The sequence below is a fragment of the Mugil cephalus genome, chromosome 13 (genome assembly GCF_022458985.1).
Source record: "Mugil cephalus isolate CIBA_MC_2020 chromosome 13, CIBA_Mcephalus_1.1, whole genome shotgun sequence".
In the NCBI taxonomy this organism is placed as follows: domain Eukaryota; kingdom Metazoa; phylum Chordata; class Actinopteri; order Mugiliformes; family Mugilidae; genus Mugil; species Mugil cephalus.
Window position 1 is genome coordinate 14529440 of NC_061782.1, and position 21236 is coordinate 14550675.

General features: G+C 42.6%; 2 protein-coding genes across 2 annotated transcripts; both read right to left on the reverse strand.

Moving 5' to 3' along the window:
* Positions 1 to 33: 33 nt before the first annotated feature.
* hif1an (hypoxia inducible factor 1 subunit alpha inhibitor) lies at positions 34 to 8246 on the reverse strand. The gene is made up of 8 exons (XM_047603136.1): positions 7814 to 8246; positions 4749 to 4999; positions 4062 to 4210; positions 3796 to 3941; positions 3027 to 3133; positions 2478 to 2541; positions 2271 to 2381; positions 34 to 1970 (listed from the first exon to the last, which is right to left on the reverse strand). Exons 1-8 carry the CDS (start codon positions 7991 to 7993, stop codon positions 1914 to 1916), a joined length of 1065 nt encoding a protein of 354 aa, XP_047459092.1. The 5' UTR covers positions 7994 to 8246; the 3' UTR covers positions 34 to 1913.
* Positions 8247 to 13433: 5187 nt separating this feature from the next.
* wnt8b (wingless-type MMTV integration site family, member 8b) lies at positions 13434 to 21172 on the reverse strand. The gene is made up of 6 exons (XM_047602750.1): positions 18494 to 21172; positions 17790 to 17823; positions 16711 to 16849; positions 16086 to 16211; positions 15831 to 15973; positions 13434 to 14719 (listed from the first exon to the last, which is right to left on the reverse strand). Exons 1-6 carry the CDS (start codon positions 18562 to 18564, stop codon positions 14150 to 14152), a joined length of 1083 nt encoding a protein of 360 aa, XP_047458706.1. The 5' UTR covers positions 18565 to 21172; the 3' UTR covers positions 13434 to 14149.
* Positions 21173 to 21236: the final 64 nt, after the last annotated feature.

Genomic DNA, 21236 nt, shown 5'->3' on the forward strand with positions numbered 1-21236 from the left:
TGTAATTTGAAGCTTTAAGCAATCATTCACATCTTTCAAAATTTGAAAACAAACTTTAATCAGAAGAACAAGGAGAGCACATGTTCAAAAAACAAAAAAAAAAAACAGGCCTTTATCTTCAGGGACAGCGGTCAGTTTCACCTTTAAAGCCGTTTAATGCCAGAGTGAATACCATAAAACTGAAAAACTTATGAAGTTCTTGTTGTGACATTAAATGCCAAGCGATGTTAGGCAAGGCACATACAGTAAACAATCAAACTAGCAATAGAGGAGAGATGAAACATCTTAACGAAATTATTTTTACAGAAGAGCTTTTTTTTTTTGTGCAATCTGAGAAATACATACACACACACACACACACACAATGTCACCAATTAAATGGCTGAACCGTAATCAGAACAAAACTCTTCGCACTATTTTTAAAGTTGACTTCTTCCCGATTCATCCGGTGCCTCAGCAGGTTCCTTAATATGAAGATGGTTTGGCACGTACAGCACAATATATTTTTACAATATATATATGAAATTATCCTCCCTTTTGTTTCAACAACAATTCGAGAGAGCACTTTGAACTTGCAAACAAGCGGTTGCCATCTTTCAAGATGGCGTCACCTTCAGGGTCTTCAGGATATGGCTGTGACAGTAGAAATAAGTGCATTCTGGAGGATAGTTAAAACCTACACATATCATAAGTACGGGTTTGCACACATCGCAGCATCATTTTATCATAGATCTGCTATAATTAATACAACATACTGAATAATTGTATTGTAGCAGTATAGTGCACTGTTGAGCGTAACATGCAAACCTGACCACTAGATGGTGTTTTACGTTGCACTGCAATGGCTGATGCTACGCTACACGCCGTCCGACGTCGGCTGTGAGTTCAGTCAGCTAAAAGTATTATAACATAAATCTATCCTTAATGCATTTTTACCATTTTTTTTTTAAAACACAAAACTGTATTAATAATTGTATTCCCAATAAAACACCGCCTGCAATAACTCTTTAAGAAGTTTCCCCAAAGATTGATTCTTTGCTGTATTTGCAATTAAAAACTGCAGTGTCATTTATTTTCCATACTCCCGCGTGAATCACTGGTATGCCGAACAGCACATTCAATAAAGTCCTTGAAATACAAACCACAAGCAGAAACATTTATAAAACAAACAGCAATCACTCTGCTTAAAAAAAACTGCAGCCACACATTCCTTCAGCTGAATATTCAAGCCTCCTTTTTTCACACCCATACACATTTCTTAATAATTAAATTTCATCATTATGAATCACGGTGCTTTAGGGTTTTTATTGTCTGTGCTTAAGCGTCTCTGAACCAAATAAATGATCACTGCCTGAAAGCGTGGAGATAATATGGATAAATATTCCCAAAAACAGTTGTATGTGATATAGATGGAGAGTACAGTAAATCATTCCAAATGTATGAATCAAACCACATCTGAGTTATTCCACGTATGTCTATTGTATATACAGTATAATACCCCTCGACTCATCCTTTAGTGGTCAAAATGTTGAGGTTGCTCCAAAGGTACCAATCTCGGACGAATCACAATTAAAGCTAATGCCCAATTAGCTTGAATTGTAAGACTTTTGAGAGCACACTGATTGATGTAGAAGTGTTTGCCAAATTCAGTCATCGAAAACAAAACAAAACAAAAAAATTCTTCAAGTAGGTCAAATTCCCATTCTTCCCAATTCTGCGTCTTCTGTAATTGCTGTATTTGCAACGACAATGGCACTTGAAGACTGGATATTTTCAAGATGGCCGCTTACCGCCATGCAGTGATAACGTAGCTCCGAACAGAGAATGCGCATCACACACACACACACGCACACACACAGCAGAGTCTGTTTCACATGCACACTGTTTCCGAAAAGCTTTGAGCGAGGAGGCTCCTAACTGAGATCCTGGTCATATCGCCCCTTGATCATTGTCTTCAGTAGAGGCCCGACCTGCGGGAAAACAAAAAGGATTCTTGTTTAGGATGAGCCACTTTACAGACTCAGACATACCGCATACCCGTCGTCCCAGAATGCATATATCTTTCTTTGTACTAAATCAGGAAATCCATAAATATTCGCTGTAATTGGGTTGCTAGAAGGGTCAGCGTGGCCCAGGGAATTCGTGTAGCGAGTGACCTAAATGTGGATCTGACGTGATGTTCTAGAAACGGGCAGTGCAACATTTATGGGCGACTTATGTAATAAACACTGAGGGCATTTCAAGAATGACATAAAAACAAAAGCTTTTACTTCATGTGGGTCTCCAAGTGCCTCTCCCAGCATCTTCTCAATATTTCTCATGATGGCCACCTTCTGATGGGCTCGCAGAGGGTATTCTATCCTCTTAGGTGTGGGGGCGCCCTGTAACAAAACAAAAATAAAACAAGTGAGCGACTGCGAAGAAGACGCAAGTAACGACACATGTGAGATAAATGTCAAAGTAAAGGATATACATACTTTGTACCAGAAGTTTACAGTGATGGTGACTCCGCCGTTCAGCAGCGATTCAATGTGATGCCACCTGAGGGAAGAAGAAATGCAAACAATGGACAATGAAACTAAAATTCTGACACAATTGGTTGGTTGAAAACTTGCTCTCGTAACATCGTTTTCACAGTCACACTGAGAAATACCTTGCTATTGGATAGCATGCAGCCATGCCAGTTTAGCTGGCCTAACACAAAGTTCAGTTTCAAGCCATGCTGTGCACGTTTTCTCCACTTAGCAACTATTCCTCGACGTGCACATGCACGCCATAGAGGGCTTACATTATTATATTATTAACTATTACAGATGCACTGCTGTAACTTTTTATCAGGTCTACTAATTCTACCAATAAGGCCAGTAAACCAAATTCTGGTGACAGTTTGTAAAGCACTTAAATCAAACAATATCATACTGAAGTGCAGATAGATTAAAAACAGGTCACTAGGAAAGGCAGCTTTTAGTAAATACTGTCTGTATATATACATGATTTCTACAGAAAAGCCTTAAAGCAGTACTTACCAATACATGGGGATGTATAGCACATCTCCAGGTCCCACGACAGCCTCATAGCCAACAACATTTTTAAAATTGGGGAACTTCTCATAGTCTGGGTTATCAAAGTCAACCTGAACAGAAACAGAAACAATATAACATTCACTGTAAAAGATGAACACGTCGCACCGCATTAAAATACAGCACCGTTTTATGAACGGAACGAAACGAAATTCATCACACATCGATAAGTTTTAATCATTTTACTTTACTTGTTGGCCTCTGCAAATGATTCACCCACAAAGCACAATTTAAACACTGCACTGAAAACGGAGCAGTGAGGCCGTATCATGCACCTTCTTCTTCCACTGATTTCCATCAGGGTAAGTGACTATATAATAGTTCAAAACAATTCCCAATTTCTTGTTGGAAAACTACACCAAACGCTGCATGTACGCTTGTGCACTCCGGTCATTCAATGGCATATTATCCCACCTGTTTGATCAGTCATAGACCACCAGCCTAGGCATCCCGCATCTGACACCAAGGATATATTTTGCAAATAGTGCCAGACAGCTGTCTTTACAGCCTGCTGCTTATCAAAGATCTCAAGGTTACTTATTATGTTTGATTGAGGGAGTGTAACCTACAGGCTGGAATTTTTCCATACAGTTCACCTTTAACTGCAAAGGTGAAGACAGACTTGTTCATAATAGATATTGGGTGCACAAAAACCACCGGCTGGAAAATATTATCATATTGCCCAGCCTTAATTTCTAGATTATGTAAAACTTACTTGGCTCTGTCTGTCACAGGGGTGATGGACGGGGTATGGATAGAGACACTCAAACTGGTCTGGAGGGAAGAGGATGCACCTTTTGTGACCTTTGATCTGTGCAAAGAAGTTCTGCTGCTCGTCATAATGTGCTGGTGTCACATTGCCTGTGGAGACAAAAATGCGATGTGCAAAGCGACATTTAAGAGTTCAAGTAAAACGCTTGAGGCAAAACACAGAAATAGCACTTTACAGCAGGAGCTGGATGACTGCAGTCAGAACCTTACCCTCCATGCCTATGAGGAGAAGGTTGGACGTTAGCTGTCCCCAGTTTCTCTTGGCTTGCTGCTTGTTGATCCAGTTCCAGTTGAAACCGAGAAAGTCAACAACAATCTTCTTCCCTACTGTGTCGTTCAGGGTCTGCTGCAGATACACCCTTGAAATACACGAGGAAAGAGACGTGCAAAATGCATGAGCAGCTTTGTTTCACAACCTGAGATGCAAAACAAGTCGCAATGCAGCTCATTTTTTAAAGTGCTATAAATGTGTCTGCAGTGTATCAGCTTGTTTACAGGGTGCTTCTTTTTCATCTGACTACATCTTCTTTAAACCGTGAAGAACAACGTGACTTTGAGGGAGCTGGACAGTGTAAATCCAAACAGATAGCGGCCACTGCGAGCACGTCTTTAGTAAGTGATCTGTGTGTGTGTCTGTTGCCAGGACAAGTCAGGTCACAGGAGTAAGCTTCTCCTCCGATTCTCTTGTGTAGATGCTTAGTCAGTTGCTCCACTTTCCTATGCTGCATTGCATTTCTCGGGAAAAGAGAACACCCTTTACTGTGAAGCACACCTGCAGCATAAACACATCTCGCTGCTGGCAGATGAGCCTTACAGAAACAAACAGCGCTTACATCACATTTCGGTATATTCCTACACGTCAGTGCAGAGCTCCAGCCGAAGCATTCCTTTCCTTACCTCTCCTCTCCCCCCATTTCTTCTGTTTCGTGCATTTTATCCACGAATTCTGAGAATTTCATTTCCATCCGCCGAGACTTGGGCACAAAGTTCTCAAAGTTGGACATTTTTTTCTCGTCGTAGTACAGGAATTTGTGGTTTTCTGCCGTGTAAACAGAAAAGTCTCCATTTCCAATGTTCTCCTGGAGGTACGCAATGTCCCATTTGAGAGCTGGGTATACGAGGTTTGTGTCTGTTAAGACCACAGGTTCCTGGAAAGAGACAGAGAAACAACATTTCAGTGAAAGAACATTAATTATTTGTCTGTCTGTGTGTCTGTGTGTCTATCTATCTATCTATCTATCTATCTATCTATCTATCTATCTATCTATCTATCTATCTATCTATCTATCTATCAATAACTCATTTGTTATTTATTTTGTGCATTTCAGAATTGCTTTAAAAGTGAAATATAAATAAGGTAATTACATTATTATCGTCATCTGTAGCGTTTATGTGTTTGTGTCTCATTATCTGTTAAGAAATTACATAAAATAAATTACTAAAATGAGTGAACTTTAATTGCAAAAACGACCTTTAAACAAAGCTGTCGTGCTTCTTAGTAAATATCTCTTTGCATGCATGTTGCATGGTTTAGTTTTTATACCCCTGCAGAGGCACAGACATCCCCGTGCAGTGCCTGGATGGATGTGTGCAGCAGACGCTCTGGGCTCCGAGGTCTACGTGACTAGCTGAACGTAGCCCTCTGAGCGCGCTCCCGCCGCCCGCCCGCCTCACGCATCCATCGGCTCCTCTCGGTTTCACTTTCACCGGAGAACGCGGGGAGTTGAAACGATGCTCGGAAACTAGACGCCGTCGACAAAACCAACTGCAGCGGCTTTTAGTGTTGCAATTTGGTATTTGTTCCCCTTTTAATTGCAGCCGAGAACAAATGCGGCGCGCTTCGCTCTTTTTTTTTTTTTTTTATTTGTTCGTTTGTTTCAGGTTTGCGCTGTGGAGTTTTAAATCATAAAACAATACGCCTTTTTATCAAGGGATGAGCCGAATGTACATATCCGCAGTGATCATTGCGCCACACAGGTTGAACACGGATGCGTGTGTCTTTGAACAATTAACATTATCATCTCGTAATTACGGATAACGTGGCACATTTGGACAGATCTATGTCCTGTCGAAGAGGTCACTCCTAATGTGAGCCCTGATCACCATTAATGTGATTGCTATAAATTACTTAACATTGCTTAAAGCTGTAGTGTTCGTGTCCAATTCTTTTAATTATCCAGTACAATAATCTATTATTAGTCTCTTATCTCAGTTCGTTGCCCTTCTAACCTGCTGAGGCCGCATTGCTGTAGCTCAGCCTCAGCCTTTTTGGACATAAACTTTCAGCATCACTGCACAGTAATAATATTCAACATCAATGTTTTTCACAGTGTTTCAAAAGAGCCTGAAAAAAGCTCACAATCTGCCAAATCAGAATTAATTCAGCAACAAGGGGAAATTAAGAAAAAATATTTTAAAAGATTTTCATCCGGTGCCATATTAGAAGCTGTTCAAATTGACCTGTAGCACAATTTCATAATATCTCAGTCTGGTAACAGACTCCAAAGCAGACAGAGAGTTCCACAAAAGCAGAACCTATTTTGTTATTTTAACAGTGTGATTTTTGTCAACGTTCTGTTGACGCATGCTTACGTTAGGTAGGTGATGCAACCTAAGAACAACAAACACGTCCCAGGAAGATTCCTCTTGTTATTTCTAAGCTTTTCATTGCACTCCAAGCGTGTCAGGGCCCTCTTCCTGCCCAAGGCTGTGACAGTCGGGGGAATTTAGCTGTATTTATGCTTTATAGTCATCTTTAGCAGAAATGTTTCTAAATGCTTATTTTTCAAACAGATTGATCAGCTGCATGTCTGAGCGAGCTAAGCGCCTATATCTAAACAATCGGTAGCGCTGGTTCTCCCTTCAAGGGGCATTTAATCACAGAAGAAGAAGGAGCACAGTAAGATGATGGGCTGAAACGGCAGTGACGATATACAGTGTTGCTGTGGGATTCATCCAGCTGTTTTCATACAGGTAGATGGAAGCGACGGTTATGCAAAATAAACAATTATGGCTGGCTCAAATAATTTTATCATCATGTACTAACTGTGACAGTGTGAGGTGAGGAGAGAAAGCTTAGTACCTTAGTAGGTACAAAATGCACAAGACAGACAAATGTCAGTGTGTGATGCACAGATGCAAATGACAGCATAGTTATTCACATCCATGGAGGCCACGTCTATGATTAGTCATTGCTCTATCAGGAGGTTTATGTAAAGGCAACCCGCTGTCTATTTTTATGTTGGATGGGGCTCCAGCTGGCTCCGACAGTGAATTAGAGCGATTAAATGAAATTAGGTCTGACTCTCATCCGTAAAAGGTTTTTGTACCGACCCCAGCTACTACTTCACCCACACAGATGTTGTCACATCTTCACAGTGTGCATGAACTAGCAGCAGATGTACCTGGCATCTCAGTTCTCAGTTCAGTAGCTGTTTAATTTCCAAGTTGGTGGGAAAACTAGAATTTAGATGTCATTCAGTCGAGAAGATGCTACCGATGCCTATGCATTTCTACATCAGCAGGCAACTAGATTACCCTTGAACTTGACTCACAAGCTACAAAACATCTTACTTAAATGCACAAATAATAATGTGTGATCAGATTTACAGAGCTAAGTCTGAAAACCCGAAAACAACACCCACACAGCACATTTAACTGGTAACATGAGATAATTGTGATCTCAGTATTACATATTGAATCAACTTACGTGTCTTCTAAAAATAGGCTACTCCCCACAGTAAGGCTGCCAGCAATGACTAATATAATAAAATGACTCACTTTCATTTTCAGTATTTTTTCTGTGCCTTACGATGATAAACATTCGTGCATGTTTCAGTTGACCAGCTACAACACCTCGAGCCAAAACCCATTGCAATGAGGTTCATATATGAGGTTGACACACATATAAATATATATAAAAGACAGTGGACATACGGACAAAGTTTGTGCACCATCGTTACCTCGTTGTTTATAAGCATCTCTGCCCTGGGGTCCGTGTGAGAGAGCCGGGGGATGGTCTTGGTTGGGAAGGAGTATTTTCGGAGCTGGGACTCGTCCCAGCCTCTGCCCTGGACGCCGGAGAAAGCGGCGCCGCCTTCGCTCGCCGCCGGATCAGCCTCCACGACGGTCACCGCTGCCATGGTCGTCGACAAGCGCCGCTTAGCCGCCTCCGTCCCCCGCACACCGAAACCGACAGATACCGACTTTCCCTCCTAATGCTGGGCTACACGGTCAGCAGCGGGGTTCCCCCACGACCCTTCCCATTCACAGATAGCGGTTAACGGGGAGAATTTGGGTGGACAACAACCTCTGAACGCGGCTCTGTTCCGTGTAGCTGTTTACACGCCGTGTTGACAGCCAGAAAGCCAACGACACGAACTAAAATACGAGGAAACGCTTTCAAGATGTTGTGCTCTGCGTATCCGACAGCGACACCTGGTGTGGCGGGTGACTGAAGTCACATGATGTAATAATTCATCCCTACCACAAGAGGGAGCTGCCGTACATGATTTTACCCCTTTCTTATTATTCAGAAGAATCAAAAGGAACCATTCCAGTCCTTTAACCTCTTGTCATACCAGACTTTTTGGAAAGGACATACCCAAAGTAAATTGTTCATGAACATTGTGGGGCTCATACATGCTCTCTGTCTCTTTTGAAAGCCAACACTCTGAAGTTTGTATCACAAAAGTCAGAATCACTCTAAGTGGTATTGTTCTTGAGTGATCAAACTTAGCACACAGTTAAAAAATAAGAGGTTGTTGGGTTCACCTGAATTTTTATGTTTTGAAAAAAAAAAACGTGTTGGCTGCGTCTGCTGTCTTGGTATAATCAATAAAATCAGAAGGGAATTGCGTATTGCATGCAGCACTTGCTCAAACACAACTTGTGTACAGAGCTCTGACTGGTTCATAAAGCTAGTCCTTTCCCATATACGTCCCAGCAGAATGTTAAAGGGCTAGTGTGCATATACATGTAGACGTCTGTATCAACCTTATACTCTTTTTATGTTATTAAATGTATCTTGCAGCTGCACTCTCCCATGCAAATATTGTCATGTTACTTGTTTTACTGTATTCATTTTGTGTTTTTTACATACTCTTCTCTGTGGCACACGTGAGCAGCTTGATGAAAAGAAGACATTTACACAACAACATTGCAAAATATATACAAAATCTATGCGGTATCAAACATTTTAAACTGTCCTTCGAGGGTGTAAATGTGGTCTACAGTATACTTGTAAGTCAGCAATTAAGTGTTTAAGTAGTAAATAAATAACTGTATGAGATGTACTGTAACTTTACTGTCCACATACTTCCTCCACAATATGACACCAGTGTTCCCGCTTTGACTTAAAGCCGAAACACAGCAGCTTTAGAAAATATAAGTGAGATATACCTAATGACATACATATATATATATATATACATATATATATTCACTCCAGAAGCTCCAGTTCATTTAATGTCACAGCTACAAGGAACTTTTCACATCACGTGTATACTGGGTACAAAATGGAGGATGACATATTGTTGCAGTTTGACCCGTTGCAACTGCTCTGATAAGGGCCAGACTGTGGGTTTCTTCATCTGGCACTACGCTTTCTAATAAAGTCAGTGTACATTTAATCAAGTCGCAGTTGAAATACCAATCTTTCATCTATAAAAACTTGTTAACACACATTTTGTTAATATTTGACTCTGTTATAGTGTCCCAGTACAACCTGACACTGAAACACAAAACAAGGATCCTGAAAGTGGTTGAGCAGTTGGCAGTCATTTTTGTTTTTGTTATTTTCATTCTCCCACTTCCACTTGTGTTTTATGTTAGACAAATCAAAATGTCTGCTGTGTACAAACGTCTGTGGTGTATTTTTTTTTCCATAGTTTGGAACTGCAGCTTTTGAAGAGTTGTAGAGAATCACCAGTGGTGTATAATAAACAACACAGTGCAGCCTGTCCCGCGGTCTTTGTCTACCTCCCTGCCAGAAAATATGGTAATGGAAGGCTGAGCAAACACCTCTGAAATCCTGAGCCAATATTTAACCATGGTCATCATAGCCTCAGCATTACTACATTGATCACTTGGTGATCACTCTCCATGTCACAGCAGTGCACACTGTACCTTGCTCAGTGGTCTGCTGACAGAGCCTTGCTTTGTTTCATCAGTGCCTCACTGGTTTTGAACTAGATGGGACGCCTCTTATCAATCACTTTGATCACCGCTAGTTCGTATTTTAACCTTTCAACATTATGCAAAACACACGAGCCTTTCCCAATTGGCCCTATGTGTTGTTTTTATTGAGTCAGGCTTTATCAGTAGATTTCCATGGCAGGGGCTCCCTGGTGGGTTCCCATGCTCTGTGTTTCCTGTGCAGATCAGTGAGCTGAGCTGAGCTGATCCGTCTGACGCTCTTCTCCCCCCCTCCCCACACACCTCCCCTCTGGTTCTTTGCAGATACCCAGAGCCAGGAGACTGAACACCCTGGTGAGTCACAAGAAGCATGTATCTCAGTCCTGCCGATGGAAACGAACATCGCTGTCTGCTCTGCGAAAGTGGAGGTGCTCACACTGATTGTTAGGAGCCAAATGTGACTCCATTTAAACTGCTAAAGGAAGGCGGACACCTACACATGTGGTCAGAGATCGTATGTCTCAAATGTGACCTCGGTGCATCCCAGGGGTGTTGACTGTTACGGTGGCCAGTTGCACTCTGATTAAATGTACTTAATACACGGTTTGAGCAGGCCCAAAGAGATCGTTTTGGTGTCTTTCTAAGCTAGAAAAAGCGTCTTGAGGTTCTATTTGAGATCAGCCATGACCATCCTTCCTGCAGAAACCTGGATCTATTTACGTAAGTGAGAAGCTCCTTTGTGTTTTTGTTTATCGGGGAAACTTTTAGCTGGTGTCCTGCTTTGCTCTTATCGCTACTGCAGATGATAAAAAACGGGCTCAGTAAGACGATTAGGAAGGCTGGCTCAGTGACTGGCCTTGTCCCAGATTTACTTGAGGTGCAGAGAAGAGAAAAGGACAAATTAAAAATGACTAGCGATGCCTCACTAGTGTTCGCTAGTTCTTTCCAGCAGCGGTCACATTTCCGATGAACATTTTAGAGGTGGTAAAGATCATGACTTAAATGCTTTGCTGTCCAATTTTTAATACAACGCCCATAATATTTACTGCTTCTGTGGGCTGAATGAGTGGAAATTGAGTTCTGTCACGGAGAATTAATATGTCTGTTTAATTAATCTTAATCTTTTAATACAGTTATTACAAACAAATTAGAAAATACAACACGGACAATCACGGATCTGACAGGGTTTTGTAAACCCGAGCACATGCTAGACATGGCACTCATTTGTACTCATCTGTGTTGGCTTTCTCTCACATTCACGCTGACCCTCGCCCCTCTAGGTGTTGTAGGTCCAAAACCCCTAAGCCATAAATCCTATTAGTCAAGGATTCTTTGAAGCATTATAAGTCGCTTTCCCAGCTTTAATTGTTTGCATTATCAATTGCTACCTGACAGATATCAATCTCCACTGTGTATGTTTTCTTTTCTTCGTATAATTGTATGTGGTTCGTTCCTAAGTATTTATACCAACAGCAGTAAAGTGAACGGCCTTTTCATATTTTATCTCTTGTGTTTCCAGATGAAAAGTTCAAACAGATTATTTAGGATTTGAAGGAAAGCATAAAATCCTGCTGCTCCTCGACAGCGTCTCCTCTCTCCCAGTAACCTCGGGCTCATGCCTTATCGCAGATTAAAAATGGCAGCGTCGGCCCGAGAGACGGAAGTTCAGACCCCTCGGTCAAAGGTCATGTCACTCTGTGCTCGTGGGGAAATTGTACGCCTGAGTCATGATCGACACTACGCTGTTTCACACGTCAATTACAGCATCCGTTCCGAGCACCTTTCACGCGTTGGTGTGGAGGTGCATTCGTAAATAAGACAAAGACAAATTAGTGTAAGTTTCCCAAACTGTGGTGTCTGGCTGTTCGTGTCGATCTCATGGCCTGCTCATAGCCATGGGTTATGAACATGTGAGCAAAAACAAATAGAAACACACGGTGTGCTACAGCAGGGCAAAAGGTTAAGGGTCAATTTACTTTTCAAGCTAAGACATCCTTCTGGTTTCTCCCAGCTGAGTCCAGCCTATGATATTACCCTCCAGGTTAAACATAGACATAGGTTTAAACGTTGCCTATTAGAGCGATGCCTTTTTTTTTTTTTTTTTTCCTCTCTGCTGCTGATGCACAGACACGTCAAACTGCTGAACTTTTCCCACACTTTGTGCGGTATCAGCAGGCTTCTTTATTTATTTATTTAAATATGAATGGGAGGAAACTTCTGCTGATGGTGAATCGTGGCGCACATAGCAAATTTAAAAGTGTCGGCGTCAAGTTTAACCCAAAACCGTGCCCTGATTCTATTTTTTGCGTTACCTTTGAGTATGCTGAATGAACATTTTGACATGTCTCCGTTGTACTCTCTTACGCAGCAAATTGCAGACCTTCCACAGAGCCACGGGGCTAAAGCTTGGTATGCCGGGCCTTTTGTTGGTGAGAGGGGCTTTTGCTGCATGCCAGGCCGAGCAATCCGGCCCGGCCCACAGGGGTCATCAGAGGAGAGAGGAGTTTTGATTATGATCATTATTTGGTAAATAAGATGTCAACAAGGTGTTTCCTTGACACTTTATTGAGTAAAAGGAGGAAGGTGCAGAAATGAACGCCCCCTTCTCAATGGGAGCTCTAATCTCCCCTTTCATGTCTCTTCTTGTCTGAAGGGTTTCGGCCTCGGCTGCCATGTGCTAGTCTGCCTGGGCCTGGCACTTCTTATTTGCAGGTGGGGTGAGTATCCTGGCAAGCATGTGTTTATAAAACCCACTTGTTTGGGCACAATACTTGAACTAACTTCTTTTGAGCGAACAGTGTGAATCTGTGCAAAGCCTTTTCCCAAAGTCCTTTAGAAGGCGACAGCCCATTGAGAGTGGAGAAGAAGGGATTACCTTCCTCGACAGTGGTGCATTTCCGAGAGAGCTGATTAGCTCTGCATTCATTGTTAAATCGAGCAAAGGAAGGCCCTAGAGGAGTGAAAGGATCCAAATAGGTGGGCCCAGAAATAAAACAGCCACAGGAAGCCTCGCACAGGCAGCCCAAAGTTTTCCCAACATTTCTTTCCCCCACTCCTAAGGAGGTGCGGCGTGAAAAAGGAGATTAGCATACAAAATTAGAGGCGGGATGATTTTTAAGGGCAACTTGCCTCATGCCCTCCACCCCCAGGGCCCTACTCTGTCTGGACAAAGTTAATTAAACTAGTATTAAACAGTGAAGAAACTTCCAAGTGCTCAGGAGTTAGGGGGCTCTTTGAGGATTACCATGATGAGGGAGAGAACGGGAGGTATTTGTTGAGGCGAAATTGAGAGAGGCGTGATGGAAGGAAGAGTACGCTGGAGAGCTTTGTATTCTTGCTGGTTAGCCTCCGAGTATCCTAACCTCAGTGGGAGCGGCGCAAGGAGCGAGATCGCGCTTACTAGGTGAAGAAGGATGAGCACTTACGTCTGGCTGAGTGATACACACCACCGGAGGGTTTATTATTCTTTCATTACATTTTAATAGAAAACAGAGGAAGCTAGCAATAACGCAAAACTAGGAAATGCTGTGCAATAAATTAACAATGTACAGTACAAAGTGCTTCATTTTATGTACAATTAAATACATCGGGAGGGCAGCAAAGGTCAGGGCGCGCCAGATGATGGGAAGGGGAAACTGTGACCGAAAATGTCAAAATGCATTTCTGTAAAATTGATACTAAACGGTGTTTGTTGTAATATACGAGGATGACGTGAGGACACATGTTTGACAGACTTTGAAAAAAAAAGTTATCTAGCCGGATCATCTGTCAGTCATCCTTTTTCCTTTTTCTTTTGTTTTTTTGTGTCACAATAAATACAAAAAGCTGTGGAGAATTTTTGAAGTTGGAGGAAACATGCCCGGTGGCTTTTCAAAATTTTGTCAAAAATATAAAAATATATCTGCATTTATACCAAAAAATTTAAAAAAAAAAATACTACAAAGGTGTAAAAGTTCTGCTTTCCTTAGTTGCAAAACATTTGGCGTGCACAAAGCCATAATGTGGCTTTGGCTTTCAACACAGAAACAAACAATGAAGATCGTCTGAAATTATATTTTTGTCCAAAGTACACAATATCTGAACATGCACAGGGAGTGTGGGTGTCGGCAGGAGCTGCAGTGGCGTGAGTGTGATGATAGCATGCAGAGCGGTGATGGAGACGCTCAGTGCTTCTTCCTCAGTCTGAGGCTCTTGCGTCGGCTGCCAGCGCTCTCGTTCCTTCCCCTCTGACCTCCTTTCTTTACGCAAAAGTACTTGGTTACTGTCTTTCTGCATTGCTCGCACTTCACGGCGCAGCACCAGTGGAATTTGCAGTTGCAGCTCGACACCATCTCGGCTTTGCGCTCCTCCACGGCCAGCCCGCACTCGCCGCACAGTCTCTTGCAGCTCCGTTTCTCCCACTTGCTCAAGTTCTTGCCCTTCTTCAGGCACTCGCGGCCCTCCGTGCCCGGCAGGCCCAGCGTGCGATTTTCCAGGCAGTAATCTGGGGAGTCTTCGAGGTGGACCAGCTCCTTGCGGGAGATGGAGCTGAAGGTCTCGGCGATGGCCCCTCGGCTGGCTGCGCTGTTCCCCGCTCCCCGTAGAAGGTCCACTTTCAGAGCCCTGTGGTACTTCTCCTTCAAGTAGTTCCCCACCTCCCTAAACTCGGGCAGCTGCAGCCAGCAGGTCTGAGTCGTGCAGCTTCCTGATACCCCGTGGCACTTGCATGTCCTCTGCATGGTCCCCTTAACCGCCTGCAAAGGGAAAGGGAAGATTTGCTTTATTTAAATGTATTCACAGTGAAAAAAAACAAAAACGTGTGTGTTTGAGTGAGTATGCACGTGTATTCATATCTACGCATAGGTCTAGGTGCGCATTAAACCTTCACTGGTCCTTGTATTGTATTCACAATGTTTTCCAGCTACGTGAAAATGGGTGCGAATACACCGAAAGAAAGAAATGATAGCTTGTAGGTTCATTGCTGAGTTTCTTTGTCGCAGAGCGTTTGAAAAGGGGCGTTTTCTTTTGCGCGAGCAGGGGATGAACTCTCTGTTGAGGTGAGGCTGAATCAAAGTTTCACATTGAGTTCCATTGTCCCCCCAGAATAAATAGGAGTATTTATTTAGCATGTTCATTATCAACATGTTTTCTGGTGTGAGGAGACCCAATGGAGAGTCCCATTGAGTGGAGAAATGAAAAAAAAGGGAGTTTTTCTCTCTTTCTGTCCCCATTTTTTTCTGTTACAATGATGCTCCAGGTGCCATGGGGATCCCAGGGCCCAACAGGGGGGAGCAAAGGCACCGTAAACAAAGAGCACTTCAGCTGCACGCCTGTGGTCCCCTCAGACTCCCTCGGGGCCAAACAAAGACCAACATAAATGTGGGATCCTTATTGCAAGAATAAAAACTAAACACTTATTTTAAAAAGCAGAATAATACAGAATGCAGTGCAATGTCTGGCTCCCCAGGATCTCTAATTAAGCTTGCACCAGTGATCCTGAGATTCTTGAGTTGAGGTATTGTCATAAGGAGCATTCAGCGATGGTAAATAGGCCCTTCTGGTACACCGAACACGCTGTTATTATTGGGGACGAGTGGCACCTCACTTATAGCGACGTGAAAGGGATGCTTGGGTGGCACACTCAGTGTAATTCGGAGCAGGGGGGGGGGGGAAATGATTCAAAAGGTGCTTTACACTCAGCAATCAGTTGGAGGGCCATCAGAGATTCACGAAATTTCAACCCACTTGCCACCCAGTTTAAATACTGTATGCTCCAAATAAAGCCCGTGCTACATCTTACACTAGGGGCTCATCTGTCGTGTTCAAGTTAATCCAGCCACAGAATTAACAGCACTACTACTGTACCTTGCGGCCAGCCTCGTTATTATGGAGATTCATGGCGGCTCGAGCATCCTGCCCGGTCTCCAAGGCATCAACAAATTGTTTGGAGATGGCCTCGCCAAAGCCAACGTTGTCACTGCAGCCGCCCCAGAGCCAGCCATGACCACCTAGGAGGGGGGATAAAAGGATACACTTGTTACGATAAACCCTATAAATCTCTCTTTCACATCTTATCTTCTTCAACTGCTATCTATGCAGGCATGTGTGCATTTCTCTGACCTCTTTGTCCGTTCCTGCTGTCATCGCAGCCACAGTTGTCAAAGTCTCCAAGACTGCAGTTCCTGGTCAGGGTGTACATCACTCCAGCAGAGCTGATGGCATGGACGAACGCTGTCTCTCGGTTTGCTGCCAACACAGAGACTCGTTGATGACAAAAATCACTTTACACATTATATTACACTCTCCTTTAGGAACTAGATTTTACGTGTTTAGCCTGATTATTTTTTTATGAGAAATTGTTTAAAAAGCTTTTAAACAATTCCTAAAATGTGCCTGAATTAAGCAGACTTTTTATTGTCTAACATATTTGATCCTTCGTTCTCGTGCCTCTCTGTATATTGCTTTTATACACTGCAAATAGAGGCCGCGATTCCGGGGGATGCTGTGAATTAGGGGATGGATTAGCGTGTTTGTTTTTCCTCCGGCGACGGTAACCACTGTAACTTTCCAAAGGGGTGCGGAAACTTTTGTCTGAGCAGTCACAAAGGGGGCAAAACTCTTTCTTAATGAAACAAGCACACACTTACGAAACAAACAAAATCGAGTGCAGACAGACCTAGCTGGCGTGCAGAAACACTGGAGCTGGCGTTAAGGTCGGGTCAGACTCTGGGGAGTCTGGACTTACCGCTGCGCAGGCTGCTGTGCGTGGACAGCTGCAGAGCTCTCTCGGGGCAGTTCCAGCGATCCCATGCAAACTGGTACTTGCACTCCTCTATGCCGCTCTGAGCTCCTGCCGCCACGCTGCTTGAGTAGATCAGGTACGCCTGCAGCAGCACAGATAAGACATGATAACAATTCTTCAAACGACACACGGGATAGTTCGACTTCCAGCAATGGCAGAGTGATTTCTGAAAATTACTTTTTCTTATTCATAGCCTGATGTACTGTAGATGAAGAAGGACATTTGCATCTAGTTGCATCCCAGTAAATCTGACCCTTTACACTGGAATTAAGAGCATGTGGTGCAGTATCTATCAGTGATTCTTTTCTGCACCAATAAAAGATTAAGAGTGGTTGCTGAATTAGTCCCGGGTGCATAATTTGTTCAGGTATCTATATCTACATTTCACATAATTTTTTCTGAGTTCATCAGATATTAAAAAAATAAAACAAGAAATGCTTTTGCGACTCTGTTGTCTTGGACCCATTGTCTTTCTCCTAAGGTTTTAATTTTAAACTCCAGTATTTTAGAGATTTTGACAATGATTGGACAAAACATGACAAAAACCCTGCAAGCTGATAATATCATACTTTGTTAAACTACCAAATGCAATGAATATTTTTATTTTTGTTGTTTTTTTATTATAAACCAGTGCGCTCTGGGCTCGGCCTTCGCCTGCCACTCCGCTTCTTGTTCAGTCTGTGTGAATGATAATATAACTAATATGTCTCAAGTGGCCTTCAGGGAGATGGAGCACCACCTCTTTCACAGGGGCCTGGCTCGCTAATGATGACCACCCACTACAGCAGTGCCGGCCCTTGCCTCTTTACACATTCAGCCCTCGGATACACAGAGCCTCTGATTAAGGTCAAGTGTACAGAAGGGGGGAAAGGAAAAAAATACACAAAAGGCCAAGAATATCACTGATATAGCGGCATTGTTGCATCCACACAGGTACCAGTGCTTGTCCACACACTTGTAGTTGAGATATCGCAAGAAGCACGGCTTCTCTCCCTCAGAAGATCAAAAGAGAGTTGGCTTACCTTGGGTCCGGTCATCAAGAAATTATTCACTGACCTGGAAAAGAAGACAGCTTATTCACTCGGGGAAGCTCAGTGTTCGTCACAAATTCCTCCGCTAACATCTCTCATTAGTGCAGTTTGTAACATGTTAAACTGTGACACAAGCGGACATCCAAACCCATGTGAACCATGAACCGTGGATTTGTGAAAAGGTTTTAGGAATTTAAGAAATTAGAGTCCAGTTGGATTCAATTTATCATTTTAACTTGTTAGAAATGCGTTTAACAAACGATAATGTTACTTCCTTGTTTAAATCATCACGATTGCTTTATAAAACATAATTACTCATTCATATAAATGATTTTAATCCATCATGCCAACTGCTTAAGTGTAAATAGGTTGTGAATAAATGGATTTTAGTCCAGATCAGTTGTTGTCCTTTCCAGAACCCCCTAATAACAAATCAAAGGCAATTTTCACAACATGACAACCAAAATTTATTCTTTTTAAATAGCCTACAACTACTCTATTTATTAACCACTGATAAACAGCTTTTACCCTTAAATAGTAGCTGCACTGATGTAATTAATTAAGTAAATCCAGTTACAATTTTTGTCATTTAACACATTTGCCCGTGCGGTTAGTTATGTAAGTGTAACCATTTATGAGCAGACTGGACTTCAGGACTAGCATTTAATAGACAGAACATTTCATAAGAAACTTACCAACAGCAGTAAGACCTCATGTGAGTCAGGAGGATGAAAGTGTAATAGAAAACCTCCAAATGCATGAACATCCTGACAGGTGAACTCGCCCGGAGCCTGCGGACTGCGTGACGATGGAGAGGAAACTGAGCTACGGCAGCGCACCAAACTTCACCAGGGCTTCCAGGATTCAAGGAGGGGGCTCTGAAATGGAGCTGCTCTCGTCCCAACAAGAGATTATCTGCTTAATTAAAGATTTTCCCCCTTCTTACTCCCTCGGCCAATCAGAAGTATTGCACCGAGGAGCGACTGCAATGATCAAAAGGGCACCCTGGGCCTTCAGGGCTGGGCAACGGTGGGTTCCCTGCCTCCATTCAAGAGCAAAGGAAGATCCGTTTAATCCTATAGGATAAGTGTAACACTGAGCCCCTGAATTTCTGGTCAGAAGAAAAGTTTATTTAAGTTATCTAGCGCGCAGCTGATTGTCGGGGATTAAGGGAAGATAGTCATGAGGAATTGTTAGTTTGATAGCACTACAAAAAAATAGTCCCGTACGGCTTGTTCTGGAGGAAGTAATTCACAGTTCGGCCTGATTGAATCACCGAATCACCCTGAAACACAGAGAAGAACGTGCAGTATAAGAGTCATTTGACATTTTATTTTTTCCCGCAATATTTATCGGAAAATTACAATATAGACTATGTTTACAAAGAAATCAAGTGAATGCGTGCGAATTATTGCGCAGAATTGGATACGAAGACACTGTAATCGATGCCCGCAAAACAGGAACATTTAGTTAATGCTACGTGGTGCAAGGGTATGTGCGTGTTTTATTCCTAAATGCGCATCTGTTCCTTGTTCCCGTTTCCCTGCATTTATGAACCACCTAAAACGGACCACTGGATGATTTTAATTTGTTCCGATGCCCGGAGAATTTAACAGAGAAATGATTCCCCGGCAGAAAATAAAAGGTGGATTGGGACATCAGTGAAGCCCCGTAGGCATTGATATGGGACATTTGCATCACTAATCCAGACGCTCCTTTCCTAACACTGGATGAAGGGTTATTCCCCCAATAACCCCGTCTGACCCTTAGGTCCCTTTCCTTTGGCTCAAGCAGGCCTTTTGCAAGCTTCTTGTGTGCAAATTAGGATTAGAGGGAGAAAAAAAAGTGATTTGGAAGGGGGAACTTCTGAGGGATGTTTTTGGATTAAGATTTAAAGAGAAATGACAAGTAAGATAAGACAAAGCAGGAAACCATCTTGTTGTTTCACTTTTTTTTTAATGCACAGCAAACTATTTCTGCACGGAAAGCATCAGGAAAACAGTGTAATTACAGGACCATTTCTTTAATTTGTAATCACCAAAGAACTTTTTGTCCCAATAGCTGTGAAATAAACAACAACTTTGTCCATTGCGATTTTACCGGCATATACATCTAACTGACAGGGATCAAGATGCACAGGCAACCTTAACGTAGATAAGTTAATTTATCCAAATCAATTCAAGCTACGTTGTGCCTGAGTTAAGGGGTTGGATTCAGATTTTCCTGAAAAGTGGCCAGTGCACATTACACAAGTTTGTTTGCGAGTGCCAAGCTAAAATGGTCTGAGTGACCACAGTGAACTGTCAGAGCTGTAACACTGAGGTGTTGGACGCCGTGAACTGGATGGCCTGACAGTCAGCAGCCAATGGACTGAGGGCTGATGTCACTGCTGGGGAGACAGAGATCAGCAGTGGTGGCATCATTTACAGGGCATTTGGACTGGACTTATAGTGGCTGCAGCCCGTAGCAGAATGCAGCAAAGATTTTTATTTATTTATTTATTTATTTTTGCATGGAAAAACTGAAATTGCTGCAAGTATATCACATTCACTGCTGGTACATAAAACAGACAGAGGATGCACTGTAGCTCTTTCTTTGCCATAATTCGCCAACAGGGGGAGCAAGCGCAAACATATTCAAACGTTTATGTGCTTGATAACAACCCATAAAGCCTCTTTATGGAGTCCCACAAGGTGGGGGTTATTTATTTACTTGTCCAGCTTGTGCTCAAACACAGGGAGCTGGCACGGAGCTGGCACGGAGCTGGTGCTTTGTTCAAGGATACTAAAGATACAGCAGGTCGGGGAGCAGGCTACACGGTGGCAGTCAGTTTTAAATTGAGTCCACTGGTTATTACAACAGGTGTTTTTTTTGTTTTTGTTTTTAAATCCTGTTTCAGCTTCTAAGTCTGCACATTACACTTTAAGTGCTGCAAAAACTGACCTTTAAGACTCCTCGAGGAATGTTCAAACCATATCGGCACATGATTTAAATAAGAACAGGTGGTGCCACAAGAGCAGAGGACTTATAACAATGTTAGATGTGACTGAGACAAGCAAGTCGGGCACGAAACAACAGGGGGGTGGAGGGGAGATCCTCATCTGTGTAGGCGTGTAGACAAAATGTCTGGAAACAGGCGTGGCAGATGTCAGAGCTGGTATGGCCAGGTTATCGTGTCAGTAGCAAGAAGATAAAACCAGTCAAATTCTTAACTCCCTATAGGACCAGTGTGTGGGATCAGATTATCCAAACTAACATCAGCAAAGAACAAACTCGTTCCACGTGTACGTTCACGTTCCACGTGTAAATGTGACGTAATAAATACTAGTTTAAAATATATACTACACGAATTTAAGTGTGCAGTTATAACTTCGTGGCATCAACTTGTCAGTATCTTGTTTTATTCTTTTTGCCACGTTTCTTTATAGGAGTCGGTAC